General features: G+C 48.3%; 2 protein-coding genes across 3 annotated transcripts; one reads left to right on the top strand and one right to left on the bottom strand.

Moving 5' to 3' along the window:
• Positions 1-1,641: 1,641 nt before the first annotated feature.
• Positions 1,642-15,726, bottom strand: LOC147319876 (immunoglobulin superfamily DCC subclass member 3). The gene is made up of 14 exons (XM_086310104.1): positions 15,669-15,726; positions 11,605-11,910; positions 11,356-11,500; positions 11,145-11,275; positions 8,467-8,604; positions 8,215-8,373; positions 4,037-4,202; positions 3,693-3,943; positions 3,287-3,451; positions 2,478-2,666; positions 2,287-2,394; positions 2,086-2,209; positions 1,897-1,996; positions 1,642-1,769 (listed from the first exon to the last, which is right to left on the bottom strand). Exons 1-14 carry the CDS (start codon positions 15,724-15,726, stop codon positions 1,689-1,691), a joined length of 2,121 nt encoding a protein of 706 aa, XP_086166230.1. The 3' UTR covers positions 1,642-1,688.
• Positions 15,727-17,842: 2,116 nt separating this feature from the next.
• Positions 17,843-23,902, top strand: polr3glb (RNA polymerase III subunit GL b). 2 transcript variants are annotated; one of them, XM_086312720.1, is made up of 8 exons: positions 17,843-18,050; positions 19,492-19,644; positions 20,191-20,320; positions 20,416-20,484; positions 21,182-21,238; positions 21,333-21,421; positions 21,649-21,768; positions 23,638-23,902. In XM_086312720.1, the coding sequence occupies exons 2-8, from the start codon at positions 19,540-19,542 to the stop codon at positions 23,722-23,724; spliced, it is 657 nt and encodes a 218-aa protein (XP_086168846.1). In that variant the 5' UTR covers positions 17,843-18,050; positions 19,492-19,539; the 3' UTR covers positions 23,725-23,902. The 2 variants fall into 2 exon arrangements, with proteins under 2 accessions (XP_086168846.1, XP_086168845.1); XM_086312719.1 differs by having other exon boundaries at positions 17,843-18,151.
• Positions 23,903-24,297: the final 395 nt, after the last annotated feature.

Genomic DNA, 24,297 nt, shown 5'->3' with positions numbered 1-24,297 from the left:
AGAGTTCAATGTTCCCTGCAGAGAGAAAATATCATTTATGAGTTAAATTTGAAGAATGTATGTTTGGAAGAAGGACACGTTTCTAAAACATGGACGATTTTTCTCTGTTGGTCTGGAAAATGTTTGCACGGATCAGACACGGGACCTGGTCCCGGTCACAGAGGGCTACAGTAAAGTCCTCAGGATCAGGAGGTCAGGGGGTCGAAGGTCACTCGTAGAGACATTAATCCGCACAGAGTGAGCATGCTCTGTGGCGTAAATACAAACATAATATCTGGATATTTCTGAGCTTTTGGTCAGCGCGGCTTTATCCTTCATTTATTTGGTTTTCCTGACAGCTCATCCTACCACGACATAAGAAAATATACTTTCACTCCTTTTTCCAAAGTCTTTGTGTGAGACATAAAATGTGATGGCGAGGAATTATTTTGGTTTTGTTTGTTCTTCGACTCAGACAGGAACTGGAGTGAAAACAAACAGGAAATGCAGGTAAACTAGTTTTTCTTTTCTTTGGAAGGCATTCAGCTCATTTTAAATAATATTTGGCTGAACTCTACAGAAAGCTGCTCTTCATCTATATTCATTTGATGCATTAAAATACATCAGAGGTCAGTTTAGACATGGCTCATGGGGCTGTACACACCTGTGGGCAGGTAACGGGAAGTGGAAGCCCTTGAAAACATAAAAAAAATTCATTGAAATCGGGACAGACAAGGCCAGAGATGTCCCACACTTTCCTGTCTCACCTTTCCCAGGTGAAGCAGTCAGATCTTCTCAGGTACAGAGCTGCTCTTCCGTCCCTCATCAGCAGAAGCAAAGATGTCTACAGACAGCGAGGGATGGATCCAGAGCAACGAAGCCAAGGTCTCGTGGGCAAAAAGGTTAAAACAGGGAAAAGGTCCCAGAGGAGGCTTTTGGTTTGAGGTAGGTTAGCTTGACCTGCAGCGGGAGGCTAACAGCAATTTAGAGGTTTGGCATGAAGCCCGAGGTAGCTCTCTTTGGGGGGAAACAGTTTGGTGGAGGAGTTGGAGAGGGGAGGGGAGGAGAGGCAAGCCGACCGTGGGCCTCGTCCACATCCTGACCGGAGGCGAACGCGACGAGACAGACAAACACTGAAAGGCTAAAGCGGAGCAGAGGAGCGTTAGCGTCCTCTAAGGTTACCTGCTGACCAGAGAAACAATAATTCCCTTTGGCTCTGGGCCTCTGAGGACCGGCAAACGGCAGGTAGAACACCTTCTCAGGTGCATCTCAGAGGCCCGTCTCTGGTCAAGCCGGCAAAAGGCCTCATCGTCTCTGGAAACTCGGCACCGTCGGTGACTAAAACAAAATGAGCCCAAACTAAAGAAAAAAGCTTTTGGTTTCAACAGGAAGTAAGCATCAGCATCTGAACGCACAGGGGGAGGAGCCAGAGTCATGTGACCAACAATTTGTGTGTTTACAGGTGAAGAATTGCGCTTTGGTTTTGATCTGGAGACAACCTCATTTGGGATTGGTGTCACAGCAGTCAAGTTCAACGGGTTCAGTCTCCCTGTGGGATCAGACGCCACCTGGAGCTTCCTCAGACAAATCATCATCATCATTATAATCTATGCGTTAATCTCTTATCCTAAATGTGGTAAGGAGGAGAGAAGGCGCCACAGGCCGGCGTCCGGGGGTGGGTGGGGGGTGGGGGGGAAATGTGTGGTGTTTTATCCGGTGCCTGTGCCCAGGTGAACAGGTAGAGCAGGTTCAACCATGACCATCAATGGAGGAAGGGTGGAATTGCATCTCTGTAGGCGGAACAAGGGAGAAGGGGGTCATTGACAGGAAGGTGTTTCCTCAGGCAGGTATTTGACCCCGAACTCTGGATCAGGACCATCCCTTAATAATCATCCAGGCGTGTGTGTGTGTGTTTACCTGGCTGAGCTCGAAGCTCTCAGGTGTGTGGCCTTTAGGACCACTGACGCCATTCAGAGTGGGTGGAGTCTCCCAGCTCTCCCCCTTCCTGCAGAAAAAACTGAGCACAGAATACAGTGAGAATGATGAAGACGATGATGGCGGTGGTGGTTGTGAGGACGGTGAGGACGATGATGGTGAAGGCCTTACTTGCGTCTGTATGCCAGCAGGACGAGCAGCAGGCAGCAGAGGATGCAGGCTAGGCCACTGTGAAGGCCGACCAGCAGAGCGGACGTCGAGCTGTCAGCCTGATCGCAGTTACAGCTTGAACCAGCTGAGGGCGACAAACATCACATGTTACACTGCTTCCATTGGTGACGGTGTGCAAGAGGTCAGAGGTCAGGCTCCTACCTGCTGCAGCTCTCTCTCCCTCTGCCAGAGATACAAGGCGGCGGTTGGACGGACTGTCTCCGTTCCCGTTAAACGCCACCAGCTGGATTTCGTAAATGGCCGCCGGCTCTACAGGAAGTAAACAAACAGATTATCACAACGCTGTATCCACTTCCTGTCGGGCTGCCTGTACACACCAGCCTCATACTCACCCAGGTGGGAGATGGTGTGGGTGTTGATGTGTGCTGGGAAGGTTTCCTGCCCCTGCACTTCTGGGTTGGAAACACTGCGGTACTCCAGTCTAAAGCCCTCCAGCTTCCCCGGCTTGCTCGGAAGCTCCCAGTACACCTGCATGGCGGTCTGGTTCAGGACCTTAGTGAAGAAACTGGGAGGACTGGGAACTGTGGGGCAGACAGTGCCTGCGGTCATTCACAGAGACAGCATCTCCAAAACGTTTAAACATGGTTTTATTGTGATCAGAGCAGGTCTACCCCACCCCAGGCCCGCACCTCTGAGGTCAAACCCTGTTCATGACATCAACACATCAAACAGTGTTTCTGCATTCATCCTCTGAAACATAAAGATGGTGCTTAAAGCCTCAGGCTGGGTGGGTGTGCCCTCTGCTGGCAGATGTGTGGAGCTGCACCATCCTTCTATCAAACGTCTGATCAGATTACTGTTCACTAATATGAAGCCAATCCTTCTCTTTGTGTGTGGTAGGAAGCGCTGCCCTTACACCGATGCATCTTTACCAGAAACTTTTACCATCCTACAAATCTACAGCTTCATCAGCTCCATTCAGGACCAAGCTGCAGACCTTCATAGCAGGCTTCAGCTAATGTTTTCACGTCATTGTGAGTAGATCTGAAACACCTCGTGAACTCAGACCCAGGAGATTACTTTTAGGTGGAGGTCCTTTTCCGAGGCTGGAATGCTGTGGCACCATCTTCAGATGGCGAGGTTTTATAGATATTAGATATAGTGTGAGTGTTTTCAGTGTTAGCAGTCAGAGGTGACCTACCACCGCCCAGCGTGCTGGCCATGATGCTGTCAGACTGCTGGCTGCCTCCCAGCGCCGAGTACGCCTTCAGGTAGATGGAGTAGGTGGTGGCAGCTTCCAGGTTGCTGAATTCGTGTTTGAAGGTGGTTTTACTGACGGCCTCCTGCAGCTCAGCACTGTCCGGCTCTGAGGAGGTCACAGATCAAAGGTCAAACAGGTGAAAGCAACCACAGTCGGTGATGGTGCTGCAGACTGATTGATTGGGATTATCGGTTACACGCACCAATCAGTCTCCAGGCAATCAGGAACCAGTAATTATGCCCCCACAGAGAAAGTTCATATCACGTCATTACCCTTAAATCTCATTTCTAGTCTCCTCACACGGACGATCTCAGACTTAAAAATACCAACCCCACCCTTCTCTCACCGCCCAGTTTCCTGATGTGCAGGACATATCCGATGATCTGCTGGCTCACATGTTCTGCCGGCTGGTCCCAGGTCAGCTGCAGGCTGCTGGAGCTCAGCGCCGCCGCCTGGAGGCCGCTGGGGGCCTCGGGCAGCTCTGAGCCCTGGCTGATGGCGAGGCGAGCGCTGGCCTGATTGGTGCCAGCGCTGTTTTCGGCAATGCACTGGTAGATGGCTTCATCCTCGGGGGTGATGCGGGTGATGGCGAGCGTCCTGCAGGTGGTGGCAGAGAAGAGGTGGGACGTTAAACCGTGCAGTAACCTCACAGAGAGAAAGACCTTCTGAGCGTAAACAGAAGGATCTCACGTGTTCCCGTTGGTGAGCTTGACGTTGCCGCTGGGTATCAGCAGTTTGCCATTCTTCAGCCAGATGAGGTGGGGGTCGGGGACGCCGGACGCCGTGCAGCTGAAGACGGCGCTGGCCCCTGCTGGTCTGGAGACAGACTGTGGCCACTGAACAAACTCTGGAGGAGCTGCGGTCCAGAAGACAGAGCGTTACAATTTCAACACAGGGCAAACCTGAGCTGGTGGTTTACCCTCTGAAAACTTATTCTCTGTGAGGCCTGTGGGGGGATGTGCCGCAGCACCATCACGAGTGGAGACGACCAGGAAAACTGTCAGAATCAGACAGACTGTCATGATCCTGGGTCTTTTGACCCAGCGTTTTAAGTTTGAGTTTATTTTGTTCATTAGGTTATCTAAGTTCATTTGTTTATTAGATTCCCCTTGTGTTTCCAACCCCTGTTAAGTCTCCCTTGTCCTTCATGTGCTTCACGTCTGTGTTTCTTATGTTGTCATGTTTGCGTTTCATTATGTTTCCCATTTTATTTTGAAAGAGGTCCTGTGTCCCTGCATTTTGTTTTACTCTTCCCCTGTGGCGTTGTTATGTTCATGTTGATCTACTGTGCCTTTCTGTTCCATGTTTCAGATCCCTATGTTCTGTCTCCTCAGTCTGTTAAGTTCACGTCTTGAGTGTGTTTGCTGTTTTACTTTCACAGTCTGTCCTATGTTAATGTTTCTAGTTTTGCTTCCCTTGTCTCGTCCTGCCTAATTACTCCCAGCTGTGCTCTCCTCCTGTGGCTCATTCCCCCTCGTTATCCCTCAGTGTATTTAAGCCCCATGTTTCTCTTTGTCAGGGTTGCGTCCTCCCTCATAGCTGTGCGATTTTTCCCTGTGGCTCCTTGTGCTTTAGTTTTCCTAGTTTAGTTTTGTGTTGTTTTCCGTGTCCCACTCCACGCCAGAGATAAAGCTGTGCTTTTTGAGTTTACTTTTCGTCTCTGCGAGTTTGCGTTTGGGTCCTACTCTTGCCTGCACACAGCCGTATTGTGACACAGACGTGCTCATTTTATCTAAAGAACCTCAGAAATACCACAAGTGAGGAACGCTATCAAACATCGTAGCAGCGCCGTAACGGGGAGAAAAGCCACGAGCCCAAGGTCAAAACGCTAACACGTATTTAATTTATATTTAATGTAACTGTAACAGAGGTTTATACATGTCTTCAAAGGTGATGCTGAGTCTTTGGAGCCACCTGGTGGATGAATAACTCGCTACATAAAGCTAATCACTAAAAACGCATCATGTTATCATCACACGCCGTGTCCTCAGAATGAAAACTTGAGCTTGTGTCTCTGTTATCTTTGAACAGCACTTTGACCTTTGACCCCACCACCACACACACATACACACACACAGACACAGCTGTCTGTCTCCACCCACTTCATCTCCATGGCTACAGGGAAACCGTACACACACATCTCTGTCACCCCACAAGAGCCCCGCCCCCTCCCACTCTGAATGGAAAGAGGGGGAGGTCAGGGGTCAGAGGTCACAGGGGAGGGGAGGGGAGAGGTATGAATAGGAGTCATTTATAAAAGTGTGTGTGTGTTGCTCTTGAACTTGGGGTTCTGTATCTTAGGAGGTCAACGGTCATTATCCCTCCACAAATAAAATGTATTTATGTGTCCACCCCCATATCTGACACACACACACACACACACACACACACACACACACACACACACACACACACTTTTTATCATTTTTAGCAGGACTGTATTTTGTGTATTTGTACTTTCCTATTTTCTGTTCTGTTTCTGTGTTGTTGTTGTGTGGGCTGTACGCCAGCCTGAACGATGCACGGCAACAATAAAAGACTTTATCTTTAAAAACTCTTCTGATTAAACTGCTGAGAATATTTTTGTTCATTTTGCGTCTCCTCGCTTTTATTTTCGTGTCTCTGATTGACATGTTTGTCACGCGTGCTTTTTGTTTGCAGTTAGTTTCACAGTGGCACACGTGTAAAACGATGAAGTCGTCTTTGTAAAAACAACTCAGATGTGATAAAATGATAACTCACACCAGCTACAGACAAGAAAACGACGCACCCTGAAACTAACAATAGAAATAAGCTGAATTAAACACAACAATAATGATAATAATAATAATAGAAGAAATGATTTGATGTTAATGCGTCTGTCTCTGATGGGAGTCACGTGGACGTGTCGGTGAAAAGAAGGTTGTTACGGTGGCTTCTTCTTCCTACTGTTTAGGTCTCTGTGGGCGCTGCCGCTGATGATGTGTGAGCCATCTCCTCTGGATGCTGTTGTGTAACAACATGTTCGTCACATACTGTGTGAGTGGAAAGCACTTTGGGTGTTAATTTTGTTTTTTGTTTTTTGATTTTCGGATTATGTGATGGTTTCAATTACTTCTATCGTTGTAAGTATTCTTCCCTTATGACTTGGATGTAAATGAAAATACTATTTCAGTATCTAAGGCAGATAACCTAAGTATGAAGAATGCTTACATGATGTACATATTGTGAATGCCTGCTTTTGAAACCTTAATAAAAATATGAATAAAAAAAAAAAAAAGGAAAGCACTTTGGGTGGTTTTACTTGTGCGTTAAGTCAAACTGACTTCAGATGGGTGCATGAGGGATGAACCCTTTCATGCAGGACAAGGAAAGCTGGATCATCACACAGAGCAGGAGCCGCGGTCGGGTTTAGACCGAGGCTGTCTGTTGTGGCCCTGCCCGTTTGTGCACTCGTGTTTTTGTGGTGAGGACAGTCTGCAAGTCTGAGTGTCAGAGTGACAGACGGAGTTTCAGTGGGAATAAAGTCCTCATTGTGAAGTGGGGCTCTTCTCATGCTAATCCAGATTCTCATGAAGCTCTCAGTCACACACACGTTCACAATGGGCCTGTGTGACCTCTGACCCCTCCTCCTACATGACCTCTGACTGAGCTGCAGCTGAGCGAGCAGGACAGGAGTCCCTGAACGTCTCACACGTCTGCGTGGAGCTGCAGAGGAAACTCTGATCGGAACCACATGGAGTCCTCGGGGCTGTGCGCTGGTCTTTCCACCGTGTGTGGGAAAGCACTGTGCCTGCTGCGTAGATGACACATGGCTGCACACACCCAGAAACTGCAGGAAAAGCTGCAGCCAGTGCGTTTTTCTCCCACAAACTCACATATAAGATCATCAACACCTCACGGTTTCAGAAACAAATGCGTCTGACGCGCTCACGTGAACAGGAAGTGAACTCTGAGGTGCTGCTGTCACCTCTCTGATTTACAGAGAGGGTCAGAAGTCACATGTTGGGGGTGAAGAGTCCGACAGCAGCAGGCTGAACTGAACTCGACACACAACCAGTCAAGTTCAAGAGCTGACAGATGAACACACACGCACACTGCATGTGTGTTTGCACACTCGACATGATGAGGTGGAGCTGAACAGATGGAGCGGTTGCTCTGCAGCTGCTCGCCGCTGTGTTCGCAGGAAGTCTGCCTTAGGCTTGTTCTGAGGATCTTATTGGTGTGTTCTTTCCTGTTCCACCTGAGTGCTCGAAGCACTGCCTCATTCACACATAACACCAGCACTTTTTTCTGCACCTGTACTTCCTGTCTGACGTCCTCACTCTGGTGGATGCATCTGAGGGCATCTTTCCCAGGAATATTTGGGACTGAGTCACCGATCTTCCTATTAGTGGATGATTGGCTCTACATCCTACACGCCCAACTTTCAAGGAGAAGTGTCAGTCATGAAGGAGCAGCAGGTTTGTTTCAGTCTGCACACCAATCATTGATGAGGGGCCAGCAAATCAGACTCGCTGCCCGCCATCTGAGTCACTTCAGTACCAAAAGCTGCTCCTTCAGGAGAACCAGAACCAGAACTCGCTTTGAAAGGAGGACAGAGAATGACTCATTTTCAACCAGCAGCAGTTCCTTCATCGCTGTGCCTGACCGACTTTCTCTGATAATCACAACCATTCCGAATGGATTTGTCTGAAACTTAGTGTGAATAGAAATAAAGGTTTATTCAAACAGAACAGACGCCGTACATCCAGAAATGTCCCTCAGTCTGAAGATCAAAGATCTGACCTGCAGGACTTCTAAGGTGAAAAGTTTGAATGTTTAAGGTGAGGACAGCTCGGTCACATTTGGCCAGCTGATGTGTTGTTGCTGTGTGCAAGCGTACCTACCTTGTACAATGAGGCGTCCAAGCGCCGTCCTCCTGGACCTGCTGCCCGGTCTGTTAGCCGAACAAACGTAAACGCCTGAGTGCTGCAGAGTGGCATCAGAGATCATCAGGTTTCCTGTTCCCAGAACCTGGATCCCCTCCACGCCAATGGACCGGCCGTCTGACCGCACACAGACACCATCATTAACACAGCTGATCTTAACAGGTAATCAATACTAATGATTGGATCAATGAGTGCAGGAGGAGGCGTTACCGAGGCGACTCCAGGACACGATGGGCCGGGGGTTTCCTGTGGCAACACACTCCAGGATGGCGGTCTGGTGGACATTGATGGTGAGGTTCTGAGGGCCGGACAGGATTACGGGCTCCTTGTAGATCCTGGATCCTGCAGCTGTGTCCAGAAGACCAGAAACCCTCAAAAACACCCCAAGACTCTGTTTACCCTCACTCTAGACTCTTTCTACCCTCAGTCCGGACTGTTTCTACCCTCAGTCTGGACTCTTTCTACCCTCAGTCCGGACTCTTCTACCCTCATTCAGGACTCTTCTACCCTCAGTCCGGACTGTTTCTACCCTCATTCAGGACTCTTCTACCCTCATTCAGGACTCTTCTACCCTCAGTCTGGACTCTTTCTACCCTCAGTCTGGACTCTTCTACCCTCAGTCTGGACTGTTTCTACCCTCGTTCAGGACTCTTTCTACCCTCAGTCCGGACTGTTTCTACCCTCAGTCCGGACTCTTCTACCCTCAGTCCGGACTCTTTCTACCCTCATTCAGGACTCTTTCTACCCTCAGTCCGGACTGTTTCTACCCTCAGTCCGGACTCTTCTACCCTCAGTCCGGACTCTTTCTACCCTCAGTCCGGACTGTTTCTACCCTCAGTCTGGACTCTTCTACCCTCATTCAGGACTCTTTCTACCCTCATTCAGGACTCTTTCTACCCTCAGTCCGGACTGTTTCTACCCTCAGTCCGGACTCTTCTACCCTCAGTCCGGACTCTTTCTACCCTCAGTCCGGACTGTTTCTACCCTCATTCAGGACTCTTCTACCCTCAGTCCGGACTCTTTCTACCCTCAGTCCAGACTCTTCTACCCTCATTCAGGACTCTTTCTACCCTCAGTCCGGACTCTTCTACCCTCATTCAGGACTCTTCTACCCTCAGTCTGGACTCTTTCTACCCTCAGTCCGGACTCTTCTACCCTCATTCAGGACTCTTCTACCCTCAGTCCGGACTGTTTCTACCCTCATTCAGGACTCTTCTACCCTCATTCAGGACTCTTCTACCCTCAGTCTGGACTCTTCTACCCTCAGTCTGGACTCTTTCTACCCTCAGTCCGGACTCTTCTACCCTCATTCAGGACTCTTCTACCCTCAGTCTGGACTCTTTCTACCCTCAGTCCGGACTCTTCTACCCTCATTCAGGACTCTTCTACCCTCAGTCTGGACTCTTTCTACCCTCAGTCCGGACTGTTTCTACCCTCATTCAGGACTCTTCTACCCTCATTCAGGACTCTTCTACCCTCAGTCTGGACTCTTTCTACCCTCATTCAGGACTCTTTCTACCCTCAGTCCGGACTGTTTCTACCCTCAGTCCGGACTCTTTCTACCCTCATTCAGGACTCTTTCTACCCTCATTCAGGACTCTTTCTACCCTCAGTCCGGACTGTTTCTACCCTCAGTCCGGACTCTTCTACCCTCAGTCCGGACTCTTTCTACCCTCAGTCCGGACTGTTTCTACCCTCATTCAGGACTCTTCTACCCTCAGTCCGGACTCTTCTACCCTCAGTCCGGACTCTTTCTACCCTCAGTCCGGACTGTTTCTACCCTCATTCAGGACTCTTCTACCCTCAGTCTGGACTCTTTCTACCCTCAGTCCGGACTGTTTCTACCCTCATTCAGGACTCTTTCTACCCTCAGTCTGGACTCTTTCTACCCTCAGTCCGGACTCTTCTACCCTCATTCAGGACTCTTCTACCCTCAGTCCGGACTCTTCTACCCTCAGTCCGGACTGTTTCTACCCTCAGTCTGGACTCTTTCTACCCTCAGTCCGGACTCTTCTACCCTCATTCAGGACTCTTCTACCCTCATTCAGGACTCTTCTACCCTCAGTCTGGACTCTTCTACCCTCAGTCTGGACTCTTTCTACCCTCAGTCCGGACTCTTCTACCCTCAGTCTGGACTCTTTCTACCCTCAGTCCGGACTCTTCTACCCTCAGTCTGGACTCTTTCTACCCTCAGTCCAGACTCTTCTACCCTCATTCAGGACTCTTCTACCCTCAGTCCGGATTCTTCTACCCTCAGTCCGGACTGTTTCTACCCTCAGTCTGGACTCTTTCTACCCTCAGTCCAGACTCTTCTACCCTCATTCAGGACTCTTCTACCCTCAGTCCGGACTCTTTTACCCTCATTCAGGACTCTTCTACCCTCAGTCTGGACTCTTTCTACCCTCAGTCTGGACTCTTCTACCCTCAGTCTGGACTCTTTCTACCCTCATTCAGGACTCTTTCTACCCTCAGTCCGGACTGTTTCTACCCTCAGTCCGGACTCTTCTACCCTCAGTCCGGACTCTTTCTACCCTCATTCAGGACTCTTTCTACCCTCATTCAGGACTCTTTCTACCCTCAGTCCGGACTGTTTCTACCCTCAGTCCGGACTCTTTCTACCCTCATTCAGGACTCTTTCTACCCTCAGTCCGGACTCTTTCTACCCTCAGTCCGGACTGTTTCTACCCTCAGTCCGGACTCTTTCTACCCTCAGTCTGGACTCTTTCACCCTCACTCTGGACTCTTTCTACCCTCACTCTAGACTCTTTCTACCGTCAGTCCGGACTCTTCTACCCTCAGTCTGGACTCTTTTTACCCCCAAATCGGGCATTCAGTCTTTAATTATGTGAGTTTTGCCTTACAGAACCTTGCCCTCAGTTTTGTCTTACCAGTGACAGTCAGCTGGGCTTCGTGGCTGTAGCGAGTGTTGGCGATGTTTGAGGCGATGCAGCGAAACAAACCGCTGTCAGTCCGCTGAACGCCGGTGATCTGCAGCACGCCATTAGGAAGCAAGGTGTACCTGTACACAAAGCATATACAAACAGGCTTGAATCCTTATACGTTAAAATTTAATCTCATCACACTTCACTAAAGACATACCTGTGGTTATCGGTGCTCAGTGAGCATCTGTCTTTCTGCCAGGTGATGTTGGCCTCTGGGATACCATTCACCTGACAGGTGAGTCTGGCCACACCCCCTACATCCACATGCATGGACTCTGGGTGAGAGAGGAACTTAGGGAGGGCTGGTGGGAGGTGGAGAAGAGACCGTTAGTACAGGTGGGTCACGTGTGTGTTACTGTGAGGTTTGTTTGATGTTTTTTGTGTGTTTGGGTGGACGGCAACTCACATGCGAGCTGGACGCGGGCCTTGCGGCTGACCAGCATGCCATAGCGGTTCTGCACTGCACACTCGTACTCTCCGGCATCCGTCTCGTTGCTCTCTCGTCTCTTGGAGAAATTTCTGATGAGCAGCGTGCCGTTGGTGAGCACTGTTGCTCTGGTACCAGTCGCTATGGGAACCCCGTTGAGTCTCCAGGTGATAGCGATAGGCCCCTCCCCCTCCACCTGACAGTCCAGCATCAGGGGACGGCCCCTGACCGCAATAACATCACCAGGCTCCTTCAAGAAGGCCAACTCCAACGCTCCGAGCACACCTAAGGGGAAGCAGGAGGGTCAGGGGCGGAGTCTCAGTGCACGTTTCTGATGGTGAAGCAGGTTTAAAAACACAAACACTCACTGACAGGAGGCAGATGTGGAGATGAGGGTTATGATGATAATAAGGGCGAGGAGGTGGCAATGAGGTGGCGATGATGATGACTGGAAACACCTGCCCAAAGCAGTATCCAGGTGACTCCGGCAGGCAGAACTCAGGGCTCGCGTTGACCCTCAGGCTATGATGAACACATGAATGTGACGATGGCAATGATAACAAAGATGGCAATGATGTATATGTACTGAAAGAATCAGAGCCAGTGTTTGTTATAAATAAACTGGGAACGTTAGAAGACTGCATGCACCCAATTATAATCAATCAGGTCTGTCACACAGACTGAGGTCTTTAAATTACGTGTTACTACACCTCTCATCATCTGAAGGCCTGGACTGAACAAGAAGCAGAAAGCAGCGGGGCTCAGGTCTGCAGTGTGTTGTTTCCATCACGTGGTGAACGAACTGCTACAGCGCTTTCCTGCTCCACCTCAGAGCAATTTATACCACACATTATTTCTACAGAATTCTTTCTGTGATGGATGTGTCAGAGAGCAAAGTGGACCTAACATCTTGTCCAGGGATATTTGGCATGCTGGAGCAACAAACTAAACCGCCACCTGCTCTACAGCCACCCCTCAAACACAGCACAGATCAGCCTCTCTGCGGGCCCCCTCAGATAAAGACCAATGCAGGTCTTGTGTCTGTTTATTATGCTGTTCAGTGAATGCATCGTTCCTCCTCCTCCCTCCTCTGGCCCTTTTCAACTTGAACTTGGTTGAGGTGACTTTCCCAGGCTCCCCCCCTCCTCCCCATCGCCTCTTTGAGAGGATGCTGTGGGAGGAAAGACTGAGTCTGGCAGCAGGACCAAATCCTTTAGTGTGAACGACGACAATAGAGAAACAAAAGTTAACCAAGACACAACACCCCACCCCCAAAGGATCCCACAAACAACCAAACACACCAAACCCTGCAGCTGCCGGACCCCAGGACGCCTCCAGGCCTGCAGCTCCTCATAAACATCCATCACTTCAGCCTCTTTATACAGCTTCACGCTTGTTTCCACAGACTCTGAGCACAAATCACTCTAAAGGCCAATTTCATCTCCTTGAAGAGGAGAACAGGAAAACAGGTCAAAATCTTCCTTCAGCACCAACACCGGGCTGGCACAGGGCCGGCAATGGGCCCACATCACTCCTCTTTATAAAAGCAACGATGAATCCTGATGACGTCACGTCAGGAAAAGTCAAAACTGGTTTAAACAGGAAATCATCAGCACGAGATCGGACCCGACACCATGTAGGTGTACAAACCAGGTGTGGACCGTTCACACCTTTTGGTGTCCCGTGACAACACATCTGGACCACAGCAGGGCGTGCTTTATGCCAGGGGTGTCCAACTCCAGGCCTCAAGGGCCGGTGTCCTGCAGGTTCTAGACCTCACCCTAGGTCAGCACACCTGAATCAAATGATTAGTTCATTACCATGCCTCTGAAGAACTTTAAGGCATGTTGAGGAGGTCATTTAGCCATTTAAATCAGTGGACACTTCTAAAACCTGCAGGACAGCGGCCTTCGAGGACTGCAGTTGGACACCCCTGCTTTATTCAGACTGTGACTCGATAAAGAAGCCGATGCAGTTCTGGCCACGGATCAACCCAGAGGCGTCTTTATTCTGGAGGACGTCAGTGGACACAGACAAATAACCTGGATCGTGGGCAGTATTGTGTCTCGTGTTCAGCAGGTGTGTGATAGCGAGTCATGCTCACAGATCACGACTCAGAAAAACATCAGCTGATGTTTCAAACCATCGAGCTGCTCAAGTGAAGCATCTGATGATGATGATGATGATGATGATGATGATGATGATGATGATGATGATAAGGAGGAGGAGGAGGAGTTGTGATGGAGGTGGAGGACAGCTGTCTGATCAGCTGATGATGTCACATGTCTCCTCCTACAGGATTTAATCCTTCGCCTCCCATCTGGGTCCCCGCCATGGGGGTGGGGTTTTTAAGACACTGGAGCAGACAGTCTGCCCCCCACCCCTACCCCCCGTTTAACCCTAACCTGCCCCCTAAATCCCCTGAACTGAACTGAACCCCCCGAGGCCTCTGCAGGTCATGAGAGCTGCCCCCCCCTCCCTTCCATTCTGCGGTGTGATGTCACACGCCGCTCTGACCGTGAACTTCACGGTTTCATGGTGCTGACAATGGATTCCCCACAGACACGGGAGGTCTGAGCCCTGAGAACCAGACTGTTACCCTGCCCACCCCCTTCCAGGTCACATGTCTGCATCTGCCGCCGACCCCACCCCCCACCCCATCCCACTACTGCTAATCACGCCAATTAACAGTCTGAGTTTTGTTTACCAGCTCGATTTTTACCAGAGTGCTCAGGTGTGCCAATCAGACCCCCACAGACCTGCACAGACCCCCCACAGACCCCCACAGACCCCTACAGACCCCCACAGACCTGCACAGACCTGCACAGACCAGCACAGACCCCCAGAGACCCCCACAGACCTGCACAGACCCCCACAGACCCCCACAGACCTGCACAGACCTGCACAGACCAGCACAGACCCCCACAGACCCCCACAGACCCCTACAGACCCCCACAGACCTGCACAGACCTGCACAGACCAGCACAGACCCCCACAGACCTGCACAGACCCCCACAGACCTGTACAGACACCCACAGACCCCTACAGACCCCCAGAGACCCCCACAGACCTGCACAGACCCCCACAGACCCCTACAGACCCCCACAGACCTGCACAGACCTGCACAGACCAGCACAGACCCCCACAGATTTGCACAGACCTGCACAGACCCCTACAGACCCCCACAGACCAGCACAGACCTGCACAGACCTCCACAGACCTGCACAGACCGCCACAGACCTGCACAGACCAGCACAGACCAGCACAGACCCTAACAGACCCCACAGACCTGCACAGACCTGCACAGACCTGCACAGACCCCCAGAGACCAGCACAGACCCCACAGACCAGCACAGACCCCACAGACCTGCACAGACCTCCCATCAGCTCTTGGGCGCTCTGGGTCATCAGCTGACTGACAGTCTGGAGAGTTTCTCGCTCTCGACACATCATCAAGTTCAACAACAAAACACACTGAGCGCGCTCAGTCTACTGCATAGAAATGAGTCTGATGAATATGAACGTGACCTTCTGTCCTCATCACACACACACACACACACTGTGGTTTCATAGAGATGGGAACTTTAAACCAAACTGGAGTTCAGAGCCTCACAGACACACTGGGACCAGTTAAAACCAGTTTATTATGTTTTACTGTCCAGAAAGGAGCCAAGAAAACACCTGAGAGACTGTAAACAAACAAAGAGAGGAAAACAATGATGGAAGAAATGAAGGCATAATCAAAGATATAAAGAAGAAAGGAAGGAATAATAGGTGACCTTTCAAAGTTAAAGGAAGAAACAAAAGGAGGCATTAAAGGAAACAGGAAAAGGAAAGGAAGGATCACAGAGAATTACAAGGAATGAAGAAAATCAAGCTTTTATTGCTGTTTTTCATTTTACTGTCACGTGACTTCATGTCTTCTCATTCTGAGCTATGACATTTTTTCAGATCTTTCATTTGTGGTTTTCTGAATGAGCTCTGCCTCATCACACGCTATTCTGTAATCTAACTGGTTTAGTCAGTGTGAGTGTGAGTCTGACCTGAGCAGCAGAGTCCCTCCAGCAGCAGCAGCAGCGTCCAGCTCCACGTCTTCTTCATGCTTTAGGTTAAATCCAGAACATCAGATGCACGCAGGTCTCAGCACTGCTCTTCTTCCTTTGCACCTTCTTCTTCTGAATCTGAAACCTGTGCAGCTCACATGCGCTGCTGAACTCTGCAAGTCTGACTTCAAATTGAGCCTGCACTCAGGGGCTGAGGGGGAGGAGCCTACAACGGGGGGCGGGCAGGGAGGAGAGAGGAGGTGGGAGGAGGGGAGTATGGGAGAGGATGGAAATCAGGAAACCAGACCAAGGAAATGAAGGAAGGGGTTCTGCTGGCTTTATTTTAGTAGAAGTCTGAATTGACTCGGGTGTGCAGGTGTGCTGCAGGCAGGTCCTCACCTGTACCTGCTGCTGAGGTGCAGACGGTACGTGTTTGAAGACAGCAGCTGATAAGGCTAATTTTCTAAAGCTCAATGAGGATAAAACTGAGATCCTCCTTATTGGCACCAAATCCAACCTTTTGAAGGCGAACCATTTCTCACTTACCATCGATAACTCCACAGTTTTCCCTTCTCCTCAGGTTAAGAGCCTTGGTGTCATCCTAGACAGTACACTTTCTTATAAATCACACATCAATAACCTCACCCATTCTGCCTACTTCCATCTAAGTAACATTAACAGATTGCTTCCTTCTCTTTCCACCCAGTCTACGTCCATTCTTGTACATAGTCTTGTTACCTCCCATATTGACTACTGCAACTCTCTTCTGCATGGTCTCCCCCAAAAATCCCTCCATAAGCTTCAACTGGTTCAGAACTCTGCTGCTCGCATTATCACCAGAACCCCTCCTACCAGCACATCACCCCTGTTCTTCAGGAACTTCACTGGCTCACAGTGAAAATCCAGATAATATTCAAACTTCTTCTACTCACCTTCAAGGCCATTCATAACCTCGCTCCTTCTTACCTTTCTGACCTGTTAACCACCACCTGTTCTGCCCATTCACTTCGTTCTTCTTCTTCTGTCCAGCTTACTGTACCTTCCTTCCGCCTCACCACCATGGGAAGCAGAGCTTTCAGCTGCTCTGCTCCCAGGCTGTGGAACTCTCTGCCCCCTGAAATAAGAAATATTGGTTCTCTCCCCCAGTTTAAATCCCAACTCAAAACTCATCTGTTCAAATCTGCATATTCACTGTGAATCCACTGTTTGTTCATTTTATCTTGTGCTTTATTTTATTGTTCTTATTCTGCCATTGTTTTACTAAGTGTTTTATCCTATTGTAAAGTGTCCTTGGGTGACTTGAAAGGCGCTCATAAATAAAATTTATTATTATTATTATTATTATTATTATTATTGTGGCACCATCACGCCCGTGCTGCTGATTCTCGGACCTTCACCCAGCTCAGTGGACGGTGCTAATACAAAAAGAAGAAGTTAAACCAGGCGTCTCACACTCAAATGAGCGGGCTGGCACTGGAGGGCCACCTTAATGTTCAAGGAGTACAAAGTGTTTGTTTTTAACCCTGTAAGACCCAGGCCATCAAAAAATAACCAGAAAATTCTCATGTTTTGGAACTGAGATGTTTATAAACCCTTATAACAAAATCCACATTTTTTCTGCAGCATCATGTTGTGTATGATATATTTTTATTATATATTTTTTTTATCGCATCTGATACATTGGGCATTTATGGCTACTTTTTGTTAACAACAATGTTAATTTTAGACAAAAACAGTTTTGTCCATAACATTTTGAAATTATGGCACATGTTGATCATGATACAAAGGGTATTATAGGTTTAATTTCAAATATTATATAATAATAAAAACTGCAAATGTGAGTGCAAATCTTTTTTCCTCAGTCTTAATTAACTGAAGCTTTTGAGTGAACTAACAGTCAGACACATTAGTCCTCTGTTTCTGGACACACACATGACAGCACTTCTATCATTTAACACGATATTAATGCAGACACTTGTGTACACATTAGAGCTGTTGCACTCCACAACAAGTAAATCCTCCTAACAAAAAGGAACTTCCAGGACCAAACAGCATTATATGTTTTACGTGAATCTATGATCCGGAACTGGAGGTGACACGGGCCGGAAGAGGCCCCTGTGCAGGGAGTTTGACACGCCTGAGCTAAACCGTCGGAAACACTTCTGACCTGTAGGTGGCGATGGCGGACCGAAGCAGCAGCACGCCGCAGAAAAAGAAGAAGCTGTGATGGCGCGGAGCAGCACGTAAACAGATGTGAACAGATGTTTTAGCGCATAGAAACAGGACAGCTGCTCCGACAGAGACCCGAGGAAGAGATGAGAGAGAGCGGAGTCAGAAGGCGCGACGGGACGGACTGAGGCTGCAGAGAGAGGCGCACTGACGGTTAGGGAGCTCCGCTAACACCGCTGCTAACAGCTAACACATGCTAACAGCGGTTAACAGCTACAACCCGCTGCTGGAGGTCCGCCTCACCAGGTGTCCAGGTGGGAACTGTCCCCACACCGTGATTGGCCTCTGTCTCCATACACACAGAAAGACATGACATGCACATAATGTGCACATAATGTGCATGTCATGTCTTATCTTTTTCATTCAAACAGCTTTGGCTTTTTAATCCGGTTACTCGGGTTTACTTGAATCTCTCGTGTGTGTCACCTGTGAGGTTCAAGGTTCTTTATTTGTCACATGCATAGTTATACAAGTATAACACACAGTGAAATGTAGCCTGACACGCGCCTCGACATGTGCAAAAATGGGGGCGGGGGGGGGGGGGGGGGGGGGCTGTAGAGGAAGAACATTATATATATGTAGTATATACACTGGGTGAATGTGCAGTAGTAGCAGCAAGCAGGTGAATTCTGTACATTAATATGAATAGACATCTGACTATTTTACAGGATAGACAATATAAACATATTTAAAATTAAAGGAATTGAAATGTACATTGTGCCTTGGTTTAGTGTCTGGAAGAGTCCTGACTCAGTCAATTATAGATGATGTGAGAGGGCGGGGGTGTGTGTTTAGGGCACGGATGGCTTGGGGATAGAAGCTCCTCTTGAGTCTCTCTGTCCTTGCCCGGAAGATGCGGAACCTTCTACCAGATTGCAGAAGTTGGAACAGTTTGTTGCCAGGATGGGACGGGTCCTTCAGTATCTGCGCTGCTCTAGTCCGGCATCTCCTGGTGTAGGTGTCCTGAAGCGGGGGGAGAGCAATCCTGCAGCAGCGTTCTGCTGTACGGATCACTCTCTGGAGGGCTTGCAAGCTGTCACATGTGAACTGAAGAAAAAGTCACGCAAATCATCAGTCATGTATCATCTCACCCCGATACACGTGACATAGGGCTGCTCAATTAATCGAATTTTAATCTAAATTACGATCTGGGCTTTCAACGATCATTAAAAATGACTGAGCCAATTATTAGCCCCTCCCTCATGCTTTACTCTGGCGCTGCTCCGTGTGGCAAATCGAGCGCACCTCTCTGAATTTCGAACACGTGTCACAACAATTAAGAGGACCCAAGGGAAGCTCGGAAAGCTAAGCAGAAGTTATTTGGAGAGGAGAGTGACTGCCGTTGGTTGAAAAGAGAAAAACCTTCAGTGGTGTGGAAACATTATGGGTTCGAGTTCTTCATCATGGTCTCATTGATGAAGCAGAGGACCGTCCTGTCACATGTCTGTTTTGATAATTACGTTTGTTTGCAGACATCACCCCCCCACACACACACACACACACTCACGCACACTGTTAGCCCCGCCTCCACTTCAGCCTCGCATGTTTTGGAGACGGGTGGAGTTCTAATTGTGTTCCGTTGGTTCTGATCCAGGTTCTGCTCTAACTGCTGAGTGGATCTGTGTGACCCATCCGAGTAGCGATGGCGGCACGTGGGCGGGGGCAGAGGATGCTAAGTTTCACTATGGAAACAGTCAAAGGAGATGCTCCACCTCCATCGGTGCAGCAGCCCACACCTGTGTTTCCTGTAAGAGACTCACCTGCACCACTCGGGGGGGGGATAAGCATCAGACTAGGTGTGACCTAATGATGTCACTCAGTTCCCGCCAATAACTCATGCTGATAATAAAACGCCGTGTTATTGGCTCAGACTTTGGTCGTAAATATTTTGCACTTGTAACTCAGACGTTGTAGTTGTGTAAATATGTTTTACAAAAACACGATTTATTTATTTTTAAGGTCTGTTTGCAGATACAAAGACCCGCGGCCACGACAAACACACAAATCCTCATCTATGCACAAACATAACATTTTCGGATATTTTGGTTACAGGGTTACAAACACCACAATCTGAGCCGCATGTTATCTCAGCACTCAGCTTCTTGTCCTCTCAGATTATTGATTATTGATTATTGATGTGTTCAGGAGTTTGACAGAGGTCTGTCTTCCATCACTGATCAATAATCTGATCAATGCACACAGACAGGCTGTAATTTAAGTCTAAAATTAAGTCATTAAAGTGGTGAAAGCAATGCATGCTGGAACATCGCGTTAATGCCTTGCTTTTGTCAAGGTGATGGAGCGGAAGCCCCTCCCCCTGACAGGCGGGGAGGAGGCGGAGTATCTGTTGGCCCTGAAGCAGGATTTCAGAGGCGCCATGAGGAGTCTGCCCAGCTTCATCCAGCCGCTGGTGACTCACAGAGGTCAGAGGTCACACGTCACACTTCGCTCGTCTTCCCGCTGATGATTTGCAGCTTTATTGTGAAAGTCTCACCTGTGCTTCATGTTTCCTGTCCAGATGTGGAGCGTTACTCTGATAAGTACAACAGAAGCGAGCAGATGGACAAGCTGCTGGACTGGGCTCCAGGTGAGGCTCCGCCCACAGCAAGTGATTAATCAAAAATCAGCAGCATTCACTGTTTTTTCAGGATTTATCCAATCAGAAACCAGGTGAATTTCTGCACATGCTCAGTAGAAGAATTTGGGATAAAAATTTTCAGGTATAAAATAAATATAAATACAGGATGCAGTAGCAGTACACAGTCATACTATACAGTAATACTTCACAGTAGCAGTACACAGTAGCAGTACACAGTCATACTATACAGTAATACTTCACAGTAGCAGTACACAGTCATACTATACAGTAATACTTCACAGTAGCAGTACACAGTAGCAGTACACAGTCATACTATACAGTAATACTTCACAGTAGCAGTACACAGTAGCAGTACACAGTCATACTATACAGTAATACTTCACACTAGCAGTACACAGTAGCAGTACACAGTCATACTATACAGTAATACTTCACACTAGCAGTACACAGTAGCAGTACACAGTCATACTATACAGTAATACTTCACACTAGCAGTACACAGTAGCAGTACACAGTCATACTATACAGTAATACTTCACACTAGCAGTACACAGTAGCAGTACACAGTCATACTATACAGTAATACTTCACACTAGCAGTACACAGTAGCAGTACACAGTCATACTATACAGTAATACTTCACAGTAGCAGTACACAGTGCTGTTAACCACTCCCTGTTTTCCAGACTGGAAGAGATTCCCCAGAGAGCTCCGAGTCCACGTCAGGCAACCTGCCAGAGACAGTCAGTACACTCTGATTACACTCTGTACTCTGATTACACTCCGTGTATACAGGTGATGGTCTGGTGTTTAGCGGTGCGCTGTGTGTGTGTTCAGGTGTATCGGCTGCCGTTCAGTCTCCTCCGCCTCCTCAGATGAAGAAGAAGGGTGTGAAGGATAAAGAGGAGGTGCTGCTCAAACTGGAGGTGAGTCTGGATTTAGTCTCGCTGTGAGTCACGTTCCACATTTCTGAGTTTGGTTGTTTCCGTCAGCTGCGTGGAGCGTTTGATGTTTAAAAAAAAATTGTAACGTTAATTCAGTTTGAAGGTGTTCCTAATAAAGTGTCACAGAGTTGGGTTTTATTGATCCAAGTTTACTTTCGGCTTCCTGCTGGTTCCACCTTAAACTAACGAGTCCACCTTAACTGTGCCAGAGCCTGGAGAAGAAGGAGGAGCAGGAGACGTCAGAGGACGAGGAGGGAGAGACGAAGAAGAAGCAGGAGGAGGAGGAGGCAGAGGGAGAGGAGGAGTACGACGAAGAGGAGTTCGAGGAGGTGAGACCAGATCGATCAGTTTATTCAAACGCTCCTCTAACGAGGGTGTAACCAAATAATCCCAGATAATCTCTAAAGGTAATTAATCTCATCATCAGTGATGTCACTGGGACGTTCACACCTGCAGGATGTCTTCTGCTCTAAACTGGAATTAACTGGTTTAAAATGCAGCCAGTCAGAAACCAATCTGGGTTTAATCTGTTAATACAGTGGGGCAAAAAAGTATTTAGTCAGCCACCGATTGTGCAAGTTCCCCACCTAAAATGATGACAGAGGTCAGTAATTTGCACCAGAGGTACACTTCAACTGTGAGAGACAGAATGTGAAAAAAAAATCCATGAATCCACATGGTAGGATTTGTAAAGAATTTATTCGTAAATCAGGGTGGAAAATAAGTATTTGGTCAATAACAAAAATACAACTCAATACTTTGTAACATAACCTTTGTTGGCAATAACAGAGGTCAAACGTTTACTATAGGTCTTTACCAGGTTTGCACACACAGTAGCTGGTATTTTGGCCCATTCCTCCATGCAGATCTTCTCGAGAGCAGTGATGTTTTGGGGCTGTCGCCGAGCAACACGGACTTTCAACTCCCGCCACAGATTTTCTATGGGGTTGAGGTCTGGAGACTGGCTAGGCCACTCCAGGACTTTCAAATGCTTCTTACAGAGCCACTCCTTTGTTGCCCGGGCGGTGTGTTTTGGATCATTGTCATGTTGGAAGACCCAGCCTCGTTTCATCTTCAAAGTTCTCACTGATGGAAGGAGGTTTTGGCTCAAAATCTCACGATACATGGCCCCATTCATTCTGTCCTTAACACGGATCAGTCGTCCTGTCCCCTTGGCAGAAAAACAGCCCCATAGCATGATGTTTCCACCCCCATGCTTCACAGTAGGTATGGTGTTCTTGGGATGCAACTCAGTATTCTTCTTCCTCCAAACACGACGAGTTGAGTTTATACCAAAAAGTTCTACTTTGGTTTCATCTGACCACATGACATTCTCCCAATCCTCTGCTGTATCATCCATGTGCTCTCTGGCAAACTTCAGACGGGCCTGGACATGCACTGGCTTCAGCAGGAACACGTCTGGCACTGCGGGATTTGATTCCCTGCCGTTGTAGTGTGTTACTGATGGTGACCTTTGTTACTTTGGTCCCAGCTCTCTGCAGGTCATTCACCAGGTCCCCCCGTGTGGTTCTGGGATCTTTGCTCACCGTTCTCATGATCATTTTGACCCCACGGGATGAGATCTTGCGTGGAGCCCCAGATCGAGGGAGATTATCAGTGGTCTTGTATGTCTTCCATTTTCTGATGATTGCTCCCACAGTTGATTTTTTCACACCAAGCTGCTTGCCTATTGTAGATTCACTCTTCCCAGTCTGGTGCAGGTCTACAATACTTTTCCTGGTGTCCTTCGAAAGCTCTTTGGTCTTGGCCATGGCGGAGTTTGGAGTCTGACTGTTTGAGGCTGTGGACAGGTGTCTTTTATACAGATGATGAGTTCAAACAGGTGCCATTCATACAGGTAACGAGTGGGGGACAGAAAAGCTTCTTACAGAAGACGTTACAGGTCTGTGAGAGCCAGAGATTTTCCTTGTTTGAGGTGACCAAATACTTATTTTCCACCCTGATTTACGAATAAATTCTTTACAAATCCTACCATGTGGATTCATGGATTTTTTTTCACATTCTGTCTCTCACAGTTGAAGTGTACCTCTGGTGCAAATTACTGACCTCTGTCATCATTTTAAGTGGGGGAACTTGCACCATCGGTGGCTGACTAAATACTTTTTTGCCCCACTGTAACATGGGATTGATCTCGTGGATTTTCTGAGGCTCTAATTGATGTTTTCTTGGCGCTGCAGGAGACGGATTACATCATGTCATACTTTGATAACGGCGAGGATTTTGGCGGCGACAGCGATGACAACATGGACGAGGCTATTTACTAAAGCACCAGCACACATGACTTCCAGTCACATGTTCCTGCGGTCTGACCGAAGTTGAGTCAGACCGACGACGACGATGATGATGATGATGAGACTTTTTCTGAATGTTTTTAAACTTTTGTACAAAATGTAATCAGTTTTATTTTCTGCTGCTGGACCAATAAAAACAGCACGTCTCACACACGCTCTGTAAGCATTTCAGGGAACGTTCCTCCTGGAACCAGCTGATCGTGACAGGAAGCAGCAGCTGGTCTGAGGAGGACCATCGTTACACTCGTGCCTGTGGTAAAACAAAAACTAGTAACACACAGCAACAACAACAGCATCTGGTAACATCTAGCACCCAGGCCTCACAGTCAGAGGACATGCACAGCTGTGGAGGAGCGTCATATCAAAATAGACGGAGGGACATCGTCATTAGGAAAGGAGAGACTGAGGTCAGATGAATGGCTGCTTTCACCATGAGTCACTCGCTGTGTCCGAATTCAGGGGAAGGATGCTCAAAATGCCATATTTGGAGGCAATGACGTCACAGCAACGCGACGAAGGCTGTCCGAATTCAAAGAGCGACAAATG

This window comes from Aulonocara sp. 'chitande type north' Nkhata Bay, linkage group LG11, assembly GCF_057382095.1.
Source record: "Aulonocara sp. 'chitande type north' Nkhata Bay isolate Kocher_YH1m ecotype deep benthic linkage group LG11, A_spYH_male_GT1.1, whole genome shotgun sequence".
Classification (NCBI taxonomy): Eukaryota; Metazoa; Chordata; class Actinopteri; order Cichliformes; family Cichlidae; genus Aulonocara; species Aulonocara sp. 'chitande type north' Nkhata Bay.
This window is presented reverse-complemented; position numbering and strand designations above follow the sequence as displayed.

Bases quoted from the DNA above. Each gene is read 5' to 3' on its own strand.
- LOC147319876 (XM_086310104.1), bottom strand. From the start codon at position 15,726: ATGAAGAAGACGTGGAGCTGGACGCTGCTGCTGCTGCTGGAGGGACTC. The intron at 3,944-4,036 runs GTGAGATCCTTC...CACCACCTGCAG, and splicing joins AAGCTCACCAACGGGAACAC to GACGCTCGCCATCACCCGCA. The intron at 1,997-2,085 runs GTAAGGCCTTCA...TTCTGTGCTCAG, and splicing joins CTGCTGGCATACAGACGCAA to TTTTTTCTGCAGGAAGGGGG.
- polr3glb (XM_086312720.1), top strand. From the start codon at position 19,540: ATGGCGGCACGTGGGCGGGGGCAGAGGATGCTAAGTTTCACTATGGAA. The intron at 19,645-20,190 runs GTAAGAGACTCA...GCTTTTGTCAAG, and splicing joins AGCCCACACCTGTGTTTCCT to GTGATGGAGCGGAAGCCCCT. The intron at 21,769-23,637 runs GTGAGACCAGAT...TTGGCGCTGCAG, and splicing joins ACGAAGAGGAGTTCGAGGAG to GAGACGGATTACATCATGTC.